General features: G+C 45.3%; 1 protein-coding gene across 3 annotated transcripts; it reads right to left on the reverse strand.

The window, feature by feature from the left end:
* Positions 1-163: 163 nt before the first annotated feature.
* osbp2b (oxysterol binding protein 2b) lies at positions 164-24,704 on the reverse strand. Of its 3 annotated transcripts, XM_029829420.1 has the most exons (16): positions 24,156-24,704; positions 20,436-20,644; positions 19,195-19,251; positions 12,277-12,527; positions 9,332-9,530; positions 8,100-8,214; positions 7,733-7,799; positions 7,213-7,365; positions 6,889-7,134; positions 6,583-6,703; positions 6,084-6,187; positions 5,151-5,246; positions 4,635-4,819; positions 4,318-4,538; positions 3,825-3,842; positions 164-3,164 (listed from the first exon to the last, which is right to left on the reverse strand). In XM_029829420.1, the coding sequence occupies exons 1-16, from the start codon at positions 24,311-24,313 to the stop codon at positions 3,022-3,024; spliced, it is 2,343 nt and encodes a 780-aa protein (XP_029685280.1). In that variant the 5' UTR covers positions 24,314-24,704; the 3' UTR covers positions 164-3,021. The 3 variants fall into 3 exon arrangements, with proteins under 3 accessions (XP_029685280.1, XP_029685282.1, XP_029685281.1); XM_029829422.1 differs by lacking the exon at positions 19,195-19,251; XM_029829421.1 differs by lacking the exon at positions 3,825-3,842 and having other exon boundaries at positions 24,156-24,703.
* Between the last annotated feature and the right edge of the window lie 371 nt (positions 24,705-25,075).

Here is a 25,075-nt window from a genome sequence, read left to right on the forward strand (position 1 = left end):
TTATCATACAGCTTAACAGACGCTCATTTTCTCAGCAAAAATTAGTCAATATTTTTCTAGGCAATTTAACTCACAGTATTTAACAATATCCAACAGCTTAAATAATAAGAGGCCAGTGGCAGGATTTTCATTGAAGTTGTTGAAAAGAGAGCAAGCAGACATGTTCAGTGTCAACAATAACAACTTTATTATGTCTTCTCTTCATCTTTGCATCTCTTAGAATCAAAAATGAGTATAAATTATAAGAAAAATCACATTAAAAAAAGTGAAACAAGTCCAGATTCTAACGATCTACTGCTGCGGCAAAGCAGCGACTTAGTGGCCACACATCAAATCCAGCTTGTTATGCAGAAAACCTGAATAACAGAAGAGCAATGGCACTGGAGAGAAGGTAGAAATCAGAGAACCGAAGCACAAAATTAAAATTCAAAACGCACCAATGCAAGATGATCTGAAATGAGAGCAATGATTAGAACCCCGTGATGGGGAAGGCAGATGAAGAGGCTTGATTCAGCCTGTGGTACACTCTCCACGTACACTTTGGTTGTTGATGTTTCTCTTTTTGCATTGACCTGGGCGAGGTGGCCTAGAGCAGCAGTCACAGATTCACCTACCATTTGTGCGATTTTCCATTTTGCCTGTTCATCGTGACTGAACAGAAGAGACGGCTGCCACCGGCTCTCTGCAGCAAAGTCCGTCTTTATGCAGCGAGGTTTGGGAAACAATATCATTTTTCTAGCATCTCTTGAAGTGATTTATGCAAAGTGGCTTAAATTTTCAGGGGCTGAAAAAGTAGAAGCGGCGGCAAAATGTGTCCAATTCTCTGTTTTCCTCAAAGCAGTGAAGCCGATTAAAAACCCTGGTTTTCACTCGTAACTTGATTATATTATTCCAAACTCACTCTGATGGTATACGAAGGGGAAAAAAACAGATAATATGACCTTAAACCTAGATAACCTCTATCAAAAATGCATTGTATTTGCCTAACAAGCAGTCATTATTAAATTAAAAGGAATAGAAGGAACTTATGGAGAATCTGTTCAGAAGATCAAACCTTAAAAATCTAACAAGTAACAAAAGTACAGATCTTTAAAGTGCACAACAAGCCCAAATTGGTGAAAACACACACGGTGGGAACTTTTTGGACTGTGTTTTGGGGGTTTTGTGGTAAATCATCAAACCGTTCCCTTGGTATACATTTTCAAAATCCTTGAAGAATAAAAGAAGCATTTACTGCCCAGCTCATATCACCACAGTGAAGCTGTTGGATGGACAGGTTTCTGAAATCACCACCACCCCACAAGAGTTAATCAAGGATTTTCCCGGGATTAAAAGATTAAAAACAAAAAATATGATTCGGGTTCTCTTTCAGATTTTAACAACAGCAATAGATAAAGTTGTACTCAGGTTAGTATAGCTATTCTTCATTTTACAACATCATTTATCACAAAATATTCACACAATTAGACTAGATGGTGCTTACAAAGTCTCCAACCTTGAGTTTTACATTCTGAGCAATAAAATAATACTAACTGGTTCTAACTCGTGTCACCAGAGACGTGTTGTGCACAGATCAGGACATTCTTTCCCTTGTCCCACACTCAAAGGCAAGATTAAAGCGTCTCTGTGAGCTGATCCCAGTTCAGTGTGCCCACCGACGTCACCCGATGGGGGGTGGGGGGTGGTGGTTCACCATCTGATGCTAACAGACGTTCAGGGCTACAGGAACCAGCCCTGCCCGTGCCTGTAACCTTCTGCTAACTGGACTCCTCGGGGGGAAAAAGAAAGGACAACATCACTGGTTCTACTGGAAACAGCTGATCTGAAAACCAGCGACTGTTTGAGGCTGTGGAGCTAGCGTGCATTACAGAAACCACCGTGAAGCACTGGATGTACAGTCCTGAAGAATGTTCTCACTGAGAATGGTCAGCAAAGATACGAAGCTGTGCGTTGCTTTGGGAATGCACCAGACGAGTCAAAGGACACACACGGACAGAAATATGCGTTACAGTCGGCTATGGTCGACCACAGTGGGAGACGACTGTGGCGCTAATGTGTGAAGCTATAAGTTTGACCACAGAATTACTCGGAAACACAAAAACATGATGCTCTGTGCAGGTTTAGCTAAGCCAAACTTGCTCAGGTTGTTTGATTTATATTCAGTTCTGAATTAAAATGATCACGCCTACATTGACTTTAGTCTAATTATCTACTGGACTAATTTGCAGACGGAGAAGGGAACATCGGCGCCCTGCACTGCTACATATTTCATTCATTCAGAGGAAACGGCCTCTGTGCAGCAGAGGATTGGCCAACAGCTTTGAGGATGAAACAATGAAACTTTCTGCAGTGAAGGATCATAGTGATAAACAGAGTGCAGTCAAAATGCAGAAAACAGTGCAAACCCCAGCTCAGGATTAGAATTAAATGTTGTACTGCCCTTTTTCATATGTTCAACTCTTGTTTTACATTTTATGAGCAAAGTGTTTTTTTGTTAATGACACTTCCACATGACCGAAGAGACATTTGTAGAGTTTGTTTTAATAAGAAGGGAACTTCTATCTAAAATGAGCTGTGTGTAAATGATGTTTTAATCCCCCCCCCCCCCCCCCCAGTTAAAATGTCTAATTACACACCTTACTCTTCCTTGTTGAATGTAAAACCTAATTTTCACACCTTTTGGTCAGGCTTTCATTCTTAAACAACTAAAATGGTTGAATAACGAGCAGTGAAATCATTCTTGTGATGACTGAATGAAACTAAAGAATGATGCTGTAACCTCTGGGCGACTGTGAGTCGCTTTCTCTCTCTACAATAAAACCTGGATGCAGTGAAAACAGAGGAAGGGCTCACACCATCTCACTGCTGTAAAGTGAGGGAATGGGCCCCCCTTCTCCCCCCCGTAGCTAAAACACAAAACAAGAGTGCACACTTGGAGGTACAGGTCAATCTGAGAGTGTCTGTTACGGGCCCAGAGGCCTGTCCGAAGAGGTTAGCAGAGATTCCAGATAAGCACCAGGGCTAGAAGATGTCAGGGCACATGCTCCAGTCTTGTCTCTCCTTCGTCTCCCAGTAACCTCCCTTGTACACAAAGCTCTTCTCTCCGGTGATCGAGTCCCTCCGTTGGTGGAACCACAGTGGCTGGTAGCCTTCGTATTCTCTGCCTGCGGGATCAAGGACGGGTGTTACTCAAACTGGGTGTCCATGTGCAGCAGAGAACTCACACTAGGAGGCGGTTCACAGTGCGATCAACAGGCCTCAACACATCTATATGAGAAGCGATCGATGTTCTGTGCTGCTTCAAATATAAACACAGCTCGTGGACAAAGTTGAAATAAAGCACAGATTAGCGCAAAAACCTTTTTGCAGCATTAGAACTCTAAACAGAATTATTCATCTCTGCTCATGTCAGAAGATTGTAGCTTCATCTATTCAATCAATATTTAGAAGAATTCTCTTTTCCAGGAATTTGCTATTTTTTTGTTGATTTTTTCAAGGTGAAACCTAGATTTATTTAAAACCAGTACTCAAAGAAAGTGCCCAGAAAATGACAATTAAATACAAATTTAAGATTTGTGAGATCATGCGATAGTTCCTGCTGTAGCTGTAGATGAAAATGTCACATGTATGCAGGAAAATGTGGCTTTTCCTGAGCCGCCACGTGGAGACGCTGATATGAGAAGGCTAACATGCATTTTCCACACAGAGGCAGAGCACACAGAGGATGGTGCACGTGTGTGTGTGTGTGTGTGTGTGTGTGTGTGTGTTTTCATGGGTGACTAAGGTGACGGGCAATAGAGTGTTGCAGGGCAACCTCCACTCACCAGAGTCATAATCACACTCTGACATCCAACAGAGGGAGGAGAAGAAAGACAAGTCACTGGTACATCAAATATAGTCTTGCACACACACGCACACACACAGCTTTCTATATGGTCTATAAGTCTGACTTCTAGAATATATTACAAATAATAAGACTATTAAAATAAGAACAACAGCCAGCCTTCAGCAGTGATTGTATGCAGTCCTTTTGTTTGAGGTTTGTCTCAGCACATCTACCACCCACCATGTCCCTCTGCTATTTGTTTTTTTTATTTTACAGAGAATATAGGCACTAGATGGCTGGAGCTTGGAAGTTATTTGTTCTGTTGGACACTAAATCTTACAAACAGTGACTGAAATTACGTGTTTTAATGCTGGGTATATTTACTGCTCTGTCGAATAAATGCCACAAACCCCCTAAAAATCTCATCGTGTAACACTTCCGCTCCCTTTCCTCCTCCTCCAACCCCACCCTTCATAACCTCTGTCCCATACCATCATTGATAGCGTCCGAGGCTTCAGCTTCTCTCCTCCTCCTGACGGCTCTCTGTTTCTCCTCCAGTCTCTGTTTTTCAGCGTTGGCCTCGTCCCATCGCCCTTCCTCCATCAGCTTCTGGTCTGGTCTCAGGCGGCTGTCGGTCAGTCCCACTCCTTCCTCCGGCTCATTCAGGGTCAACGCCAGAGCCGAGAAGTGGTACATGTTCTCGGCATTGTCACTGGCAGACCGAGAAGACATTGACAACAGTTGCACAACTGTTTAAACATTGCACCATTCTGTCATATACGAACAATTTTTGTTCAATGAAGCTCACGGGAGTGAATATTTCTTCCACAGCAGCTTTGGTGGGAGCGTCTGATAGACAGTCTTTTGTTTGCCCTCTGTTCCACCGCCCCCTCGGCTACTCTGAACAATCTTGGCACTCTCTATTTTATCATCCCATGTACCCGAGAGAATGTAGTTAGCCTGACCTCCACTGTCTGCCACCACACCTGTAACCTGGAAAAGACAAAATAGATAAATATCATTTAGATACAAGCAGGAAGATGGAAACAAAACTACCTTTCTGTAAATGCACCAGCTCCTTATTTCTTAATATTGCACATTAAAAACAGGGCAGCTGTCCCCTTTCAGCCCAGATAAATCTGTACCATGAGGCAGTAATGTGTCACATTTTTAGGCAGAGTAATTGGTATAAATCCAAGGCCAATTATCCCAGTGTAACGTAACATAGTGCCGCCCGTTTCCAGCAGGTGGCAGTATCACACTAATCCAGGTATGTTATGTATGACATCATGATAGCACCCGGCATCAACGTGGAAGCGTTTACCTTTCGAGGAACGTCCTTGGAGAAATAACTGTATGGAGAGAACTTGAGCTGGCAAGTGTCCCTGGTCCTGTGATTCACAATCTCAATGTCTCCTGACTGAACAAATGCAAACACACACTGAGTGAGGACGGTGAACACGGGCAGGAAATGAAGGCATAACAAAGTATGCTGATTATTTGTTACACCGATGTGATTTTCCAATCCAAAAGTCAGCAGTAGGTTCATGCTGCCAGCACACAAGGCAGCAGAATTCATGTTTCCACAGCTCTGAGAGGAATATTGCACACCAGCGCATGGGTGGGACATCGGAAGGAGTCAGGGGTGAATGTGTTAGTGAGCAAGAAAAGCAATAAAAAAAGGTGCAGATACTGTGACGAATGTTCCAATTTAAGTCGAAAAATAGAACTGGGCCCACAAAAGAACACAGTGTGTACTGTATATTATTACCAAATTACCTGCTCCTCCGTGATTAATCTACACTCTCTGGGCTACACGTGCACTATAATACATCAACGACATCCCACATAGTACAAAAATCGACACTGTTGAGGTTCGGTAATCGTGAAAAACAATACGGTGTTTTTAATGTATGGTTCAATAAAATTGTAAGGAAAACAGACATAAATAGAGAATATGGGAAACAGAGTGACAGAAACACACAGGCAGATGTAAAGCCTGTTATCTCCTCACGCACAGAAGTGGGCCAACTGACAGAAGGGGGGGGGGCTGTTATTTTAGGGTGTTATTAGAGATCAAAGTGGGAGATAAATCCCTGGAGATTTGAATCTTCTTATTCATGTAGAGGGCTTTGCTCAGATTCCCGCTCTGCTCACACGCTGCACTACTGCTAACGTACTCTGCTAAATCAGAGGGGTTACGCCTGGCTTGTTGGTACAAGCACAAAGTAACAGTGATTACAATATCAAGTCAGACCTGGTCAATCCACAGCTTGCCCACGATGATGTTGTGCACAGTGGAGGTGACCTTTCTCCACACGTAGTGATTCCCGCTGGACTGGAACTGCAGGTGAATGGCACCTGAGGAGGGAACAGCGACAAAAGACTATCAAGAAGGAGAAATATTGCAGCTGCGCCACCATCGATCCATTATCGCACACATAAAAGCGAAGCTTTAGATTGTAGTTTTTCTTTTATTATTGTAAAGGAAACGTCTAATTGTGCAGCCGTGGCAGCCAAACATTTCACATTTAACACCATGACCAAGCAACAGATGTACATTCCAATGTGAAACCATGTATCAGACTATAATCTCACAGATGGGAGGAAGGTAGCAGCATCCCAGAAGACCCCTTGTTCTAAATACTTGTATTTATCAATCAGCTTATGCTGCCTTGATACACATGCTTGGCTCTAGCTAAGGTTGGGTTCTGTGCACAGTCAGTTTGTTGTTGTGAAATGATGGTGTGTCTCACCCAGAGGCATTATGGAGAGGTATTTGCCACGGAACTTGCTGGCGATGGTGATTTCCTGCCTCAGGGTCCAGCCTCTTTGGGAAATCACATGATGAGCAGCTGCAGGGGGGTGATGGCTCACCTTGAAAGCGAAATAAGGGTTACTGTAAAATACAGGTATATTAAATAAGGGGAATGATGCACAGAGCTAATCTATATTTTACAGTGAGGAAAGAAAAGTTTCCTGTTGAGTTGAGGATATAAAATTGTTTCTCCTGTGTATTTATTTCCTTTACCCCCTGTGTATAAATGTGGTGGTGCCATTACCTGCTCACACAATGAGCGGTAGCCAAACTCCTCCAGGCGATCGAGCTCATAGGTCTCACCCAGGAGGGGGTTGAAGGGCTTTGCTGTCCGGTGGACTGTGGTGGAGTAGGACGAGACTGAGAAGGCAGCAACCAGGCACATCTGCTCCAGGGAGGAGTCACAACGAGCCGCCTTATCCAAGAGCTCGTGGTATTCCAAGTCTTCAGAGAGCCGCTGCAGCATCGACAAAGGCTCGTTGAAGTTTACCTGAGCAGAGCGGCGAAGAAAACATGAGACGGTCAGATTCACGAGTCCAACAGCGGCGCGAGGAACACAAACACTTACAGGCATGGGGATTTTGGACAGCTCCTTTCCAATGCAGTTCTTCATGATGCTCCACAGATTGAGGGAGTAGTTGGGCTTGTCTGGGATGCGAGTGCGCCTCCGTCTGCGGGGCTGCAGCTCCTTCCCTGACACATCATTACAACTCGGTGACATCTGCAGAGGAAGCCAGGGGAGAAGGAGGATGAAAGCAAGGCACAAAATGAGGGCTTTCTGGCTACAAATCAGCAGGTGGTGACAGGTTGACAGAACACGAAAAAGAAGAACACAGGCCGAGCAGAGGGAAGACAAGCAGATGTTGATGGTTGGTAATTTAGATTTAGTGGAATGAAGCAGCTGTGAAAACTGAAGCAGCTGTTGGACAAGTTCCTCAAAATTTTGAATATATAATAGAATATATAATACAAGACAGCAAATAACTTTTTATTTATGATCCAAGGGGCCTGTGGGGGAGACAATGATCAACATATAAATAAAGATCAACATTGTTCACAAATCTCATTCTTGGTACGAGGACACTTACATGGTCGTCCTGGTTCCAGTCACTGAGTTGACCTCCACTCGCTCCGCTCAAATTACTCTGAGATCGCCTGGAATGGAAATATTATCTATGATGCGCACTGACACACACACGCACAGCTTTCATTATTCTTTATGCTGGTATTAAAGCGCTGAGCAAAAGGGAACTAAAGGAAAAAAATGAACCCAGGGAACAAGAACAGGTTTCATATTTTAGAAAAATTTGGAAGATAATACCAATTAAAAAGGACGGTCAGGTTTCAATTATAGTTGTGTTGACTGTTTAAATTACACGAACAAAAAGGTTTTTCACAGTTAAGTCAACTAGTCTAATCTTCAGCAACCTCAGTGCAACCCTGAGAGCAACTGACCTTCGCTGAGTGTTCTCAGTGGCAGTCACTGTTATAAAGGCAGGGGAATCCTCCATGGCATCAAAGAACTCATCTTCATCACTCGCCTCCTCTTTGTGCAGTCTCTCACTCCCTTCTGTCAAAAAACACAGATTTTTCTGTGAATGGAAACGGCATTTACAGCCGGCACAGCTACTGTGTGGCAACATAGCGGTGAAGGGAGAACAGATAATCACACACGCATGGCGGACAATCAAGGAATAATCGGCTTCTTCCTGTTGGCTCTTCGACTGTATGTTACAGGCACTAGAAATGGCCACTTAATGCAGCAAATTTAAAGTGGACCTGTAATGTTTGTTCAACATTAAAAGTTTGTTTCACAGCCTTTACCTGTCTTTGCTAATGCTAACATCAGCTGTAAAATACCTCTTTTGCACCACATGTAAAAGCTTGGAGAACAGTTGCATGTGTTTACCAGATATGCAGGTACATGGCTAATTCCTGGTAAACAGACGTGCAACACCTACTGTGTTATAGCACAATAAACCAAACAATTTAAAATATATGTGTATCACAATGTGCAAAAGATGGTGCCTCAGGATTACCACACGGACAGTGTTTATGTAAAAATAGGACGGAGCGATTAAGTCATTATTTTTTTGTAAAATTGATTTATCAATGAAAGGATCAAAGATTAAGCAATCTGTAGTATATTATATAGGCAGTAGCTATACAAGGTTATATAACACAGGTTGCGTTATGATCCAAGCCATTGGCTCAGGTCAATGTCAGTGTGTCTCCAGAATCCGGAACATCACCAAAATCTAATCAGCAATCAATCATTAAAATTTCCTGAAACTTTCATTAAAATCTGTTGCTATATTTGATTGATGCTGCGAACAAACCAATGTTGCCTGCCATAACCTCCTTGGCAGAGGTAATTAAAAGCACATCTTGTTGCAGAAGATGTTACAAAAAATAATTTAGAAAATAGTGGAAAATGAAGTGCAAACACCAAAAACGTTCATTGATTTAAGAATTACAAGTTTGGAATGAATGAGCAGTTTGAATCAGTAGCACATTGTGTCAAATGTGTAGTTTTGTTTTTATTAAACCCACTGAAAAGTGATTCAATTTAAAACTCTGCTGCTCACTCACACAATAAACTTCCATGATGTTCAGCCCGGAGTGACATTTAACTTTGACCAGAAAAGTGAAGTCAGCACTGAAGCTGCACTCGGCCTCAGACTCACCCTGGGTGGTGGTGGTGGTGCTGGGTGTGGAGGTCGCGAGCGTGGGTGCTTCCCTCCACGCTCGCTCTAGGCTGTTATGCTGCTTGGCTAGCTGCTCAATGGTTTCCTCGAGGTGAGTGCGCTGCTCCCTCTCATACTGCAGCGCCCGCTGCCATCTTCTGCTGTGAGTCTCGGCCAGGTCCAGAAAGTCTCGACAGGCCTGGAGGAAAAGTGGGCGAAAAGTCAGCTTCCACCAGTCCGAAACATGGATTTCGTTTGTCCTGAAAAAGTTTGACCTTAACAAGGCGAAAGATAATTTATAGGTATTCATTAGAGCTGAGAATGATCTCTCAGCTCTTATTGAAATGAGCTTGTCTCCAGCAGGAGATGACAGAAATCACAAATCACATAACAGATTTGTCACTAAATACTGCTCAGTTCATTACCAGGGAGGTGCAAGGGTGTTTATCTCACAGTAATCACGGCCATCTTTCAACCATAACTGTGGAAAGTTAATCACCTGTCTCCTGTGTTAATCACCTGCTGTATGAATTGAGCCGCCGTTCACACAATCAGGACCAAAGTCAGCATTGACTGATGAGCCCGAGCTTGAACCTCTGATTGGATCTGAGTCATCGTAGTCGATGCCGACACAGAGGTTACTTCAGATCATACAAGCTTCTCGTGTCAGCACTTACTCCATCATATGTCTGACCGTATGCGAGGTCCGAGGTCAATGAACCGACATGACAGCGCGTACCTGACGGAAGCGAAATCCTCACGTGACGCTGAGCTGTCTCGCAAATTCAGCAGTTTGGAGGATTCGTGCGATGGGCAGCCATTCCTTTTTGGCTCTGTTGTAATTATGTCACATGTTGGACTATTGTCTTCTGATGGTTTGGTGTCGAGCAGAGAGAACTGTCACCCAGCGCAGCCCTCCGCCCGCCCCGCCTCTACTGCTGCTGGCTTTCAGAGCTCAGACAGCCTCAGTTCTTCGGTGGGTGACAGAACAGTCTCGTTATTTTTAGGAAACAGGAGCAGAAACGGTTATACTCCGCTGCATCCAGAAATATTTCTCTTTCTCTCTTTCCAGGTTAAAAAAATAAATCTTTTTATATGAAAATATAAACTGGAACACAAAAACTACATGGTTTGATTAAAACACACAACATATTCAATACAGCTAATTAATAGATTTTATTATCTATTATTTTGTTATCAATATCTAAGGCAACAATTTGGAGTAAACCCTAAAATTTTGGGATTTTCATTAATTCAGTGAATGAACATCCACTGAAAACATTTAATATTCATTTGGAGATATTTCGACATTTCAGAATGAAAACAAGGAAAATGTTTCTCTCTTCAAGTGAGAGACACTGATAATAATAATTTAATTTACAGCGCGTATAGTTGAAAAATTCAAACGGACCAAGTTCTTTTAAATGGATCCATTACCTTCAGTGTTGCGTCCAGCCTCTGGACATCAGCATCTGAACCCCTGTTTAAATGGCAGGATTTCATGTGATGCTGTGGTGCACTTCCTCAGACGTAACTATGATGTGAAACTCACACACACTTGGAAGAAGGCGCACACTTCCACTTTTTTATGCTGAGTGTCACATACAACTGAAAACTGCACGTGACTTCTTTCCAACAGGCAATCGGGGTGCACTTGGTTGTCTGAGTAGTACGGAGGGGAAGGAATGAATATTAATGTTTCACGTGATTGTTATATTTTTCACTATCACACACACGCATACACACTTCTATCTTTGGAAAGGACACTCGCTGACATAATGCACCTCAAAGTTGAGAGGACCAGCCAAAGCATCCTCACATTGCCAGTGAAATGCATGTTCTGGCGGTCACTGTGGTGCATACAAAAGAACACACACTCACACGGGGCAAGATCCTGGATTAAATGACACATGTGTGAAGTTACATCACCAGTGCGTGCACTAATGCAACCTTCTCCTCAGGCCAGGGTCAGCTCACAGACAACCTGCAGTCCTGCTTCGCTTTCACGGTTTCAAACCTTCGACCCTTCAATCTTTATCTTACTCAGTCCCTCTTTTGTTATATGTAAAAGCAAATTAAAAATGTTCTTTTATTAAAGGGCAGAGTGTGCCCTTTACTCCTTAGATGCTACTGAAATCAATTTTTTCCAGAGTCTACAGACAGCCAATTATATCCTCCCCAAGAAATCATGACAGAGTTTGCAACAGTGCTTCTTCCTCATTAAAGGAACTGCACAGTCTTCAAAAACGTAACCGCAGTTTAATGAGTTTGGTACAGCCATCCTAAATGTCCAATAAGTCAGTGTCCCCCTCTAATTAAAGGAAAATACTGTATATAACAGACAGAATGGAGGGGCTTGTTATGGTTAAAATGCCACGGTCTGTGTCTCTGAAGAGGTTATATTAGCACATAGTTCAGCCTGTGTTACTATTCCATACAGCCCTGATTCAAGGGTTAGAAATAGCTCGACTTAACTCAACCTTACTGAAATTATACCTGGCACCCCCAAACTGAAAAAAGCATGCATAATTCATCCTAAAGACAATAATGAGGAGACAAACCTTGAGCTACTCTCTGGTTTTAGTCACGGCAGATCTGTCTGTCCGGCTGTGATCGAATTCTACACCGGACAGACGCAGAAGTCGAGAGAGTCTGACAGAAGGGTGGGGGGACTATTCCTGTCCCCCCACACCCGTCCGCTCTCAGATTCAGTATCAGTCCCTCAGGACCTTAACTCTCACTGAACTCGTCCACCACTAACACACTGCAAAGCCGATGGTATTTACCAGTGAGCTGAATGGAACGCAGCCACACAGTAGGACATTTCTGGGACGGATGCTGGTAATCAAAACCAGTGTAGTGATGATGGTAACTATGGGTTCTTGTTAGCCCGCAGTATTTGGAACCTTGGCGACGTGGGCCCGGTCTGCGCTGGCCGTACTTACATTGATCATAGCATTTGAAGTGATGCGGAAGAGGGTGGCTCTCTCATTGACGGCTTTAATCTTCTCACCGCCCTCCAAAGGAATCTTCAGCCCCTCGAGTTCGCTCAGGGACCGCTGCAGGGCTGCGCCGTGCTTGGCGATCAGGTCGTTGCATGTACTGAGGTCATCTAGCTTGCTGACAAGTATCTTGAGAGTGCCCTGAATCTCGCTTCGATCTGACTGGGCTGCGGGCTCCTCGTCCCCAGAGTCATCTGGAAGAGAGAGGTCATAGGTCACCAAGCATGCTCAAACTTCTGCTACAGTGACCCCCCCACAGACAGACAGACATCATTACAGCTATTTGAAGAATTAGATGCAGCAGAAAATAACTTTTGATGCATTAATCCGATGAGGTTGTGCAAAACTTCACAGTGGTGAGTATAACAGACGTTTCCACAGGAACGTTCCCGTCAGACGTCCTTAATATGACCGACAGTGGCTGCAGGAGCTCTTCTGAGGTTTGTCAAATGCAAACATAATCTCCATCTGTCCACACCAGTAAAAACACATCTCTAGCACCCGCGGCGTAGACAGCAGCAGCTGCTTTCCTTACATCACAAAAGATAACATTCTTGAGAACAATGCTAACTGTACCCGGCAGAACCTTTGTATTTGGAGCTCTCAGTGAAGGTGCTGGTGCAAGGGGGGGGGGGGGGTCACCATGGTGACGCTCTTTCCCAAGAATGTGTCAGCTAGTTGTGACTTCACAGTTGGGCAGATTATCACCTCTGTCAAGTCTATGCATCATGCAAATATGACACACTGGTGGCCTTCACCCTCAGTGGAACAGACCAATACAGCATTAACAAAAATGTAAAGATGTTTTTGCACATCGGCAAATTAAACCTCACGAAGGAATCAAACCCATAATGTTGACTGTCATAGCATTTTTGCAAACAGAAGAACATGTGGTATATTTACATCATGGTATGAAACTAAGCAGCAGACTGAAAAAAGGGAATATTAGAGACTGACAGAGACAGATCCTCTGAATAAAAACAGAAAAAAGATCACTTTCTGTTTAGATGGAGAAGCAAGGTTACTGAATGGCAACATTGCTACTGAGTGAACTCCAGTAAACTGATCCCTGGGGTGCTGCATTGGATCCATATTTGAAAGTGTGAAATTACAGAGCGCGCTCTGGATAATATTAGAAATATATGCAGAGCGGTGTCAGAGAGACAGTCGGAGAAATTCAGAGAATTCAGACATGAAATAACAGAGTTCATGGTCAGATCAGATGCATGAAGATACAGTTGGTTAAACAATTTGAAAATAAATTAAATGCGTGAGTGAACGGACAAAAGACATTTTTGCAGGCTCTCCTTTAAATATTCAGTTGTCAAATTAGCAACACCCGTGCGCAGTGGGTTTATAACTGGTTTGTAGAGTTCGTTCGCTGTTGATGTAAATGTGACAATCTGACTTGGAAAATGATTTGGATGATCATACAAGAGAAGGAACAAACTCTAATCCAAAGGTCACTAAGCTCCGTGTGCTACAGCTACAGCAATTGGAAAAAGAGCTACTTCTGTAATGTGGATAATACACGTTTTAATACCAGAGGTAGGGGTTTTATGATATCGGAACTGATCCTATTGTCTGTATATCACTCAAAAATAAACGTGAATGCTACACACTGATCGCTGCGGTCACCGCTGTACTCGGTCACCCAAGCGCTTCGCTCCTGAGCGCAGAAATGGATGAATGTCTCTCCGCAGCAAATTCCACAACGCAAGGCAAGGCCAGGAGCCCATTACAACACCGATCATGCCTCAAGGTCGGGCCGCTTGCCCCTCCCCCCTCAACAGCCTCTCACCTCTGAGAGCGCCACGCGCTGATGAAAAAGCTAGCCTGCCTCCACAGCGGCTCACCTGAACCCAGAGAACACTCGCTAAACAAATGCCAGCGTTTGTGCAAGGAGCTTGGAAACAGGCAGCAGCCAATCAAGAGGCATCTTCTTGCTCCTTGATGCTTTTCCTTCGCAGCTATGTTAAGTGCGAGGAACAGAGAGAGACAGAAAGCAGGGGATAGAGGTCAAAGTAATTGGGAGAGCAGTAGTCTCGCTGTCTCTCTACGTGTCCCTGAGGACAGGCTGCCAGATCAGCGGAGCCAGGCCCATGGCTGACAAGACGTCACCCTGTGGTAAAATGATGGGCTCGTGCAGCCGCCGTGCACTGCGGTAAAAATGTAATGTCTCCATGGATTAAAGATGATTATAACACCCTGACAGGCCAAATGAAACAGCAGTGTACTTGTCATGCATATTAAAATATGTCACCATTTTCAAACGGTCATTTTAATTACCTGGCCCAGACATTAAATACAATCTGAAGACCATAATTCTAACTCAAAATTTGAAATATAGCAGTCAAAGGCAGAGGACCGGTGATTAGGGTCTGTATAGCAGTGAAGATAGGAAAGAGAGGAAGGAACAAGCTAGAAAAAAGTGAGAATCTGTCCCAGAGGACAGGACTGTAATCCTGGCCAGTAATTGCTGAATGGTTCCAGGTACCTCTGAGATATATCACAGGGAGACAAACAGAGGACACAGCAGGTTAAAGCCACTCAGCTCTCTAGGAGCAATGCAGAAACAGAGCTGTGAAACTCCCTGCAGCCTCAAGAACAGCAGAATGTGCAACAACAACAACGGCCATTAGCCACTGATATCCCCCCGTTTCCCCGACCAGCCACGGACGAGCATGTTGTTTTAGCACAACTTGTGTATTGAAGTGATGTCACCAACTGCTTGTGGGATATAAAATGTTAAATGAAAACAGTTTGGAACCAAAAATAAAAGCAGATTAACCACTGAAAGGAAGGGGTTAACCAAACCTCTGTGTATTTAAATACCTGATATGCAAATGTAGCACGATAAGATTCGTCAATGTTTTATTTGCATGCAGCTGCGTCTCAGGCTGTGAGATGAGCAACTGCCTGCAGCTGGTTTATGTAAAACAAGGCTAAAAAGTTGAGTTAAACATGTTCCCCACACATTTATACTGCAACAACTAGGAGAACAGAGAAAGATAAATGCGCCTGCACACAACACTGGAAGATCACAGGCCATCCTTCAGTGCTAGTGGAAATAAAAAGCAGAAGAATGTCAGCAGCTGCACGATTCAGTACTTTACCTAGTTTAACTCTGCGTTGTCAGAAAGATGAAATTATGGCTGACTGACGCCTAAAAGATGATCAAAATAAAGGATGGAAGATGATTCTGAAACATAAACTGAACTAATGCCTATAAATCAGCCATATTGATCCATTTTCATCTCAGCCACATATATTCTGTGGGTTCTGCTCTGTTGTGTTCTGTTCTGACAGACTGTTAAATAAATGTTCTAAACCATGATGCCCTTCTTTTGAATGGTGGGTTGAGCGTTCCCCTGCTTTCCCATCAGTTGACAGTGGAGCCTTAAAACAACATGGCCAGAACCGCGTTTGCCAAACTAATTAAAGTGAGCAGACACCCGTAGAGCCCAGGGCTCAAGAGCACATCTGTTCATTTCTGCACTCTGGGCAAGACAAGTGGAAAGGCAGGAGGAGATGACAAGAGGAGGTGTGACAAGTAGAACGCTTCTTCATTGCATTTCTAAAGCTAAAACTAAAGAAACAAGATGAAGGATGCTATCCAAAATGAACCTGTCACGAGCAGTAATATTGTATTGATCTCTACTGTGTATTCATTTTTTTTGCTTAGGAAGTCTAATGAGTGGAAAGTATGACTACAGGACATGAATAACTTTGCAGTAACAACAAGGTTGATTATAAAAATACACACTGCTAAATTTTGGAGAGCCTGAGATGAACTCTTCTCTCATCGCATGCACACACACTCACGCAGGCACTTTGCACTGGCATTCGCATCAACTTATCCGGATGCAAACGCGAGGTGAAATAAATGCAAACAGAAGCAAAGGAAACGAGCAGGGGGCGGCACAGGAAGAAGAGAGGACGAGCTTCTCTTTCACAGCATCGACCGCTGCATTGGGAAGAGATGGAAGCATCCACGCAGAGCTGCTGGTTGGATGGATGGGAGTGACGGCTTCTCTACTGACCCTGGTTGAGCTGGTTCAGGCAGCCTGAGCTGCAGAGAGAACGGAGCGTCCCCGGCTCCAGGCAGCTCCGGCCCTTCATCCCGCTCTCTGCAGGCCTGGTTTAATTCCAGGCTCCATGAAACGCAGCGCTGCCACCAGCCACTACATAATCACGGCCAAGGGTTGGCAAGGCAGCTAATTCCTCTGCTCAGCATTTCAGCGCGCACAAACGCGCGCACGCTGACGAGCAGCCAGCACACGGGCGGCAGAGCAGTGCAGGTCCCCCCTCCTCTGCCCTCACGTTCACAAAGCCCGGCACATTTACGGGGGTGGGGGGGGGGGGGCACTGAAGCAGAGCGGAGACAGGACTCAGCAATCATCCAGTTAGACCTGCACCCACCCCCTTGGCCCCCTCCACTTCTCTGTGTGACAGACTATTCCAGGAAAGTTAAATGACAGAGCTGGGATTAAATAAAGGCTCTGCAGTTTAAAAGTGACAGCATGATTTTAGAGTCATTTCTGATATTAACTCAACTGTACTGCACCAATTATATAAAACATTTAAATGCTTCTTGAATTATGGACCCTTTCAGGGTTCGTGCTTTCATAGAGTCACATTTAGTCTATATCAAAGCTCATCATTTCATTTCATTACACATCACTCAATCATTTTATGTGATAATTGTACTTTGAATAAATGATAGAGTACATCAACTCCCCGTATAAATTCTAAAATTCCCCCGGACCCTCGACTGAGTCATTTCTCTTCCAAAATCACCAGATCTATCACAGTTATTAAACTAAAGGTAATTCCTGCTAAACAAACTGAGTTTTTTACAATAAGTTTAATGTTCTTTACCACTATTTACGAGAAGCTTCAGTCCCGACTGCGACCACTTAAACCGCTCGGTCTCACACTGTAGCTAATTTAGAACAATCATCCTGTTTATTACAGTACAGAATCCAGGGCTTTGATGAGAGACACACGGCATTATAGTTTTATAAATTCCGACTGGCAGCACTTACAACAAAACCATATCGCTGCCCGCTGAGAGACGCTGCAGAGCTGCGGGGAAATCAGCAAGAGTCGGCATTAAGAAGCATCAAAAGGGGGAGATCAAAAAGTCATGATGAAAAGAAATCCACTCACAGAAATGACCTAAAAAAAAATGAAAAGAAAATCACCCTTGTATCAGCACTCTCTCTGTGAAAATACACCGAACAGACGAGAAAAAGAAAGCGTGAGACTGGACTTGGATACAATTTGAGCTTAACAATGAACTTGGGATTTCCTGCAGTACACGGGCGGACATTGATCACACTTGAAACACAGAGAGCAGACAAATCCCAGCTCAACAAAGGAAGTAACAACAACACCAGCCGATTAGATTGTGTAACGCTGCAGTGGGGGGTGCGAGGAGTCTGGGTTAACTTGATCAGCCACAATCTGCCATCTGAAATGAGCAACAAATCCAAATTTTCCTCTTTGATTAGACTCCTACAATACGAGATTTGGCTAAAAAACACAATGATATCTCAAATGACAAAGACTGACAAACCTTTTCAATTAAAAATGCACATAGCAAAAACTGTGGCTAAAACATGTTTTTTGCAGTTAAAATGCTCTATTCTGTAGCACAATAACAGGAAGAAGGATCCCTGACAAGAAGAAAGCATCAAACGTGCTGGCTTCAACATCAGCGGGAGAAAGCCTGTGGTCTGCTGCGGGTTCAGCCAACACAGCTGCCTTTGCTGTGTCGGCCCAATAAGAGAGGAGAGTGATCTCTGTCCACACAGAGCACATTAAAATAAGACATCGTTTGACTGCTGAGGCTACAAAGGACAATGACAGAGGCAGAAGCTTTTGGTTAAGCCCGTTTAGTTGAAAAAGACCAGAGATACTCTGCATTTGAGAAACTACAAATCTCATATATTGGGGACAGAAGAGGATGGGAGTTTGTTGGGCTGACTCCTTGGACAGAAACACCGTGAGTGAAGGGCTTAACGTGATCTGGCAGTGATGTTTGTTATCTCCCTGGACCGAGCCTGACTCCAAGTGAGCAGTTCCAGCAAACTGACCTCTGTCGCCGCGCGTTTCGGTCCAAGACAAACAAGGACGGCAAATTCAATAAGGAGCCGCTGTTGGAACAATCGATAACAACGAGAAACCCACTCTCTATTTCATAACGTTCATTTTTTAGCTGAGAGAGGAGCGCCAAAGACAGAAAGCACCACTTAGATCCAAGTAAAGGGGACTATAGACTAAAATAACCCCATTATCAGAGTCTCTGAATAAATGCAGGTAATCATGCAAAGGAAGGTGCATCTGTAAACATTTTCTGTCCCAATTAAACATCTAACAGCTGACTGCTGCAATGATACCCAGACAGTACATTACAAGACTCATACAAAAGTGATCAATCCTCAATAAATTGATCAATCCTCAATAAATTCACCATCAGTGAAGAGATGCTGCACTATTGTGCAAACAGGGTTTTGCTGTTTGTCTCCAGACACGTTTCTAAGACCGGTTTTGACGATAAAAAAACGGATATTCTTGAAAAGAAACCAAACAACTAAACCACGGAAACGTGCCAACCAATACTCATTTAACAGTCTTGACGGGTTAGCAAGCGGAGATGTGTTTCCAAGAACCGTGAAAATGTAAGGAAAGGTCAATACTTACAAGACAAGACAAATCTTTAGCTTTCTTAAACCAGTGTGGATCTTTCAGGAAAGAACAGCAAAAAGCAAAACAAATATAAAGGAGCAGAGAATACAGGCAGCGATCCCATACTCCATAAAACCCAGTGGATGCAAAGCAGCGTGAATGTCTCACCGAGAGGGAGGAGGAGTGGGAGGGGATGGGAACGCCGGGCAGCCAGTGAGAGTGTGACTGGAAGAGAGAGGAAGTGTGAGTTGAGGAGCCAGTGAAGGAGAAAAAAGGACCAAGAAATAAAAGAAAGAAGAGAGAGGGGATGTAAAAAAAAAAATGCAGGTAATTTGTCCACATGGACTTTATTACGGAACTAAAGCTAAAAGATAAGAACAAGAAAAAGATGGAAATAAAACAAGAAATATACAAATCAGGCAGGGAAACCAGAGTGGCTTGATGGTGATATATTGGACAGATGAGGGTCAGGTGATTAAAAGAGCCTGCTGCTCGTCTCCCCCTGCCTAACGCTGCCGTTTCAGCCTGAAATCTCCAAGAATTACAAAAACCCCCCCAAAAAAACGCAACACTGTACGACTGGGTCCAGCTAGGATGGGTCAGACTGAAGTTTGGGGAAACACTGCCACCTTCTGAAAGCATGTCCTCAGGCTACACACCACAGTCCTGGCAAGCTGTTAAGAATTCAATCCAAGGTTGAGTTAGAACAAGATGCACTCGAAGAAAGACAGGCAATTTACAGGAGTGGGATGGGAGAGGCTGGAGATGTGACGTGAGTGGTAATGAGAAATGCAGACCATTGATTTAAGTGCTCAGGTCGTTTCACAGCTCACAAAGACGGAATTGAGATTCACTGTGTGCCGAGAGACTTGTGGGGAATCGCTGCATTTCATCTATAGGACTGAAAATAAATAGCACAATCTCAGATTAGAATCTAGGTAAGATCAATGTCTTCCATACACATTTGGGCTTTTGGGGCAAATAATCTGCAGTTTTATCCGAGACTTTTAAATGTAGGCCACTAGAAAACACTTGGGAAGAGGAGCTCTGGGATGATGCCAGGATGAAATGGGGAACAAATGCAGTTGCCACCAGCATTTCCCACAACCTCAGGACAAGGTCCCCTTGGAAACGAGCAGAAATCTCTTGTTAGGAGGACACTTAAAGCAGGTTTTTGCAGGGTCATTAACATGCAGACGCTGGCTTGTTTTCTTGCTAAGATAAGCAGACGGTGCTGCCCTCTGCTGGCTCACTGTAAGCTGCATCAGTCAAAACAGGGAGGGTAAACAGTGCTGGACACACCTTTTAGAAATTAGGGATGTTCCCACTGGCGTGTGTTTGTCAAGCATATGTTCATCGGGTGAAAATTTGTCTTGCAGCAGTGCCTCATGGGAGTAACACGCTCTTACCAGACTGATCGTTCATCATGCGAATGGCCTTGGCTTTGGCCAGCTCCAGGGCTGTCACCCATCTCTGCCGCTCCACTTCCGTGCTGGCCTTCAGATGATACGTGCGCCCGCCGCTGCTCAGCACGATGTTGCAGGCGTCCTCCGTGTCGATGTGCGCAGTGGCCAAGTTGATTGTTCCACGGCACGTGTGGGCCATCTCCGCCTGCGTCCTGCAGCGGATGAATGAGACACAGAGGGAAAAGATGAAAGAAATGAGAAGAAAGAGCAAAGGAATTATATTTTAGTTTAGCACCACCCAATCAAAGGCGGCTGAAAAGCCATTACCACATCAAGTTCTCCAGCCTTACTGTCACCTATACATGATTAACAGAAGGAAAGGATCACGGCATTTACAGCCGATCAACCAAAAGCTGGCTGGAGGGCAAGGTCAGACAAGGTCAACTGCAGCTATCAGATGCTGGCAAACTCAAGGCTTCACTCAAGAACCATGCGGCTGATTGGGCTGGTCGAAGCTCTAGCCCGGAGCACCAGCTAATCAGTGTAATCACATGTTCCGAGGATGCTTTAACCATCACTGGCCCTGAGCGTCACATGGTTGCCCACCCTGGACACGGCCACTTTCAAGCGAGCAGCCGTGTAATCTCTCATCCACTCATTCGCTCTGAGACGGCCCTCGCTGCCAACGGCAGCTGCTGTCCAGCGCCTCCGGACTCGTCCCTGAGTGATGCTGACAACATGGTTGACAAAATGGTCGTTCATTCATGTGCTCCCTGCTTCCCCACACGCTGCCTCTACTGGCTGAACCAAAATCGTATTAGGATGCCAATCCAGAACAAGCGCTGCTGTGTACTGCTCCTCTGTGTGCGTCAACTGGATGGACGAGAGGGCACTGGCGCCGTGTGAAGCCAAGTGGGAGCCAGGCAGGGGTGCTGAACAGCCCATTTTCATCCAGGCTCTGCTGCTGAGTCCAGGCCAGGAGGAGGTCAAAGAGGTGAACGCGCTGCTGATGAGTAAGACGAGACTCACGCTGATTTCGAAGCGATCCTTTATACAGTTAAAGGGACGTGTAAAAAGAGCCGGGAAAGGAGAGGCTGCGGGGGCATAGAGGCACCAGCTGGGGAGGAAGCAGAGGTGAACCGGTGCAGCTGTGGGCGAGGAGGAGGATCCTGCAGGTTTCCTGAGCCAGCGTTTACCTTCCAGCCTTCTGAGCTCAGGTCTCGGTAAAACCCAAGTCCTCCAACTCACTCCACCAGATCGTCCAGTTCTCAGGTCACGTGAATTAGCAAGCAAACCTAAACCCATGGATATAGACCTTAAAAGAGCAGCGTGTGCGAGGAGGCCCTGCAATCTCCCAGGACTGGAAGACTTTTGTAGGGATGAACGGATGAACATCATGAGCAGAAAGACCCACGTCCGTTGATCTAAAAGATGAAAATGACCAAGCAGGTTTGTCTATAAAGGGCCCCCATCTGAGCCGCAGCGCTGGACAAAATACCCTCTTAAACAATACGGTGGTGAGATTTATACAAGCAGCAGTTGTGAAAACGCAGGCAAACACATAAATGATGTAAAGTGTTGTTTCAGCACAACGGCACATTAGAGGTTTCAGGCACCATAAAACAGCTGTAACGGTTCCATACGGAACGAAAACCATTGAGATTTGCAACCAATAACCACAGAACACCCCCCATAAAAATGATAAAAACAAGCTTAAAAACACTTTTTTGCATGGCACAAACAATAGTAGTGCTGCAATTTCAGCAGTTTGATTTTAAGCGACAAAAGACGCACCGGAACCGGAACGCGTCCGTTCATTCAAACAGAGCTAATGGAGGAACCCGGCTCAAACCCGACTCAAACCTGGCTCAAACCCGGCTCGAACCCGGCTCAAACCCGGCTCCAACCCGGCTCAAACCCGGCTCTACCCTCCAGCTGGACCCAGGAACACCTCACCACTCATCCTCCTCGCCTCCCGTCCCTCCTGTGACCCCGTGGTTGCCAGCGGTAACGTCCCAACCAGCAGAAACGTGGCCGAGCCCCCATCAAAGGGATCCTCTCCTGTTCCTGTCCCACAGGCGAGGGTGAAACGCTGCATTCGGACTGCTGCTAAAGACGGCCGGCGGCTCCGGTTGCACTTAATGCTTTAATGCCCTGTAAGCAGCGAGCCAGACTTTCTCTAGACGTGAATAACTGGCTTTAAGAGTATTAAAAACGGAGGGAAGTCAGCAGTGAAATGGAAAGTGAATGATGTTCTGTGTCGGTGGAGGTTAACTGTCCTAGTGAGAGCGGCGTAATGACATGATGTGATTAAGAGAAACACAAGGATGATGGATTAACCTGAAAAAAAAATAGTTAAGCACTAACTACGAGGCATCGGGGTAATAATTCATGTTGGGATGCATCACACATGCCTGTAGGTGCATCTGCTCCTGTCAGGTTAATCCAGTTTGACAGCTTTATAAATATATTAAGGCAACATCATCATATCCATAAAAACGAGGTCTGCGTAGTTCTTTCTTCGTTCGAGATGACCAATAACAATTAGGGAATGAGAAGCAGTGCATTAATATGATGATCTGCAACTGTTATCCTTCACCCTTTGATTATTTTCATTCTGTCTGGAAAACTGCAGCTGAAAGGCACCAAAATACTGCTGGACTGGGTGAATCTGCTTTTAAATTAGGTCTGAACATTCACAGTTTAACGAGTCCAAGGCTCCTTAAAGGCTGCAGCGAAGCCTCATTTTGTCATTTTGACCCAGAGCAACATGCCCGAGAGCCTTTGGAGGTGAGGCAGTAAATCCCGTCCTGCTTTCCAGAGGACTTTCTAGTGACCTCCCCGTTAAAATGATCCCACCGCTCGCCATTATCATTGGCAGCAATTGTCCTTCGGGTTTAACATCACGACTGTGGACAGATGAACATTAATCCCACAGAGAGTTCATTAATTCTGAAACATTTTTGTCTAACATGCACAGATGCTCGGTAAATGATGATCTGAGCCCAGGTCGGATCTATGCATAAAATGACACCCAAATCGATCAACACCTTTAAAAGTGCTTTAGAGGCTACATTAAAATGCAGCTGAATATCTGACGTTGGGTGTGTGAGGGATGTTTATTTGCCTCTGCACAGAGGATCCCCCTGAGGAAACACCTGAGCTCCAGGTGTGGGAGGCTTCTTATAGATCACAGAAACGATCAGACAGCAGCAATTATCTCCTGCGACATGTCTTCTTGCAGGGAGAGGTCTGGCCAGCCCATGCTGTGTGTGAATTGGAGGAATTTATACAGAACAGAAAACGACCAGTGCTTTTTTTTTTTTACTGGCAACACAGTTATAAAGTGTCCCGTTAGTCAAAGAAACCCGACACCGAACTCTGAGTTAGCCAAGTAGCTCACTTTGCTAACCATCGTCGCTACATTGCTGTGGACCAAATTCTGACTGACTTTTCGTGAATTAGAAACCTTGAGAGTATTTCGTCTGTGTGCGTTGCTGTCTGCGTCTGAGCCCTCTCGCAAACCCACATGTTTGCGCTGTAAAATGTGTCACGGTGACGTTACTCTCGGTGTCAGAGAGAAGTAAATACGGCAGCTGACTCGGTTTGACAGCTAGCTTTAGCCTGCTGCTAGCCAGCTGAGGCAGCCAGCTGTGGCGACGCACTGGACTCCTCCTGTCCCGTCCTACTGTCTGTGAGCAATGTTTGTGCCAGAGAATTTACCTGTAATATGAGAGCAGGCCGTTGCTGAGGACAAACCATCGCCGCTGGTAACCTTTCAAGTAGTTGGTCCATTTAAAGAGCCATCCTTTGTAAGTGTCTGACCCTGGTGCCGGGGCCGCGGCAGAAGCGGACACCGAGCCCTTCCCTTGCTCGCTCATCCTCCGCACCAGCTCACGCCGAAAGGTGCAGGATGGAGGCGGCGGACAGGAAGCAGAATGCGGGTGACCAGCGAGCCTGACGGAGGAGGGGACCCGGTCCAGGCAGAGGGATGAGGAGACCGCTGTGGAACTCCTTTACATGGTGCCGATGGAAGGACGCGAACTGATGCCCAACCACTTTGCCGACGCAGGCTGGAGAGGATCCAGGCCCCGGAGTGCAGATGCGAAATGCCTTACGTGGCCCCCACGTAGCGGGATCCAGCTGTCACCGCGCCGGCAGCGACCTACATGACGGCAGTCGTAAACAGTTTATGGCAGCGGACGGAGGGAGCGGCCGCTGACGGGGCCGCTGTCAGCGGGGACGCAGACGCGCTTGGGCGGAAATGGCCGCTGTCGGCGCTCGCGCCCCGCACCACGTGACGGCGCCATCAAAACATTCCGAAACAAATGACACGCGGTTTGACCGCCGGTGCCAGGCGCTCACGCGAACGCGCACGGGCCCAGAACCAAATAATACAGTTATTGATCCCGATGTTGGGCTTCGTGACAAATGTCCCCGGGGGTCCGACATGTGATGCGTGTTTGGTGCTTTGGCTCGCGTCATTACTAAAGCTGCCGGGTCCGGGTTCAAAGTTGATCTGGCCTCCTGTTATGGAGGCGCTGCGCGTTTCCCCCAAATAAAAGAACGCCTCAATCATCCCCCTGAAGGCGCACTTCATCAGGGACTCGCAGAAGACGCCTTCATGCGCCATAAACTCGCTT

The sequence above is a fragment of the Takifugu rubripes genome, chromosome 21, assembly GCF_901000725.2.
Source record: "Takifugu rubripes chromosome 21, fTakRub1.2, whole genome shotgun sequence".
NCBI classification, from domain to species: domain Eukaryota; kingdom Metazoa; phylum Chordata; class Actinopteri; order Tetraodontiformes; family Tetraodontidae; genus Takifugu; species Takifugu rubripes.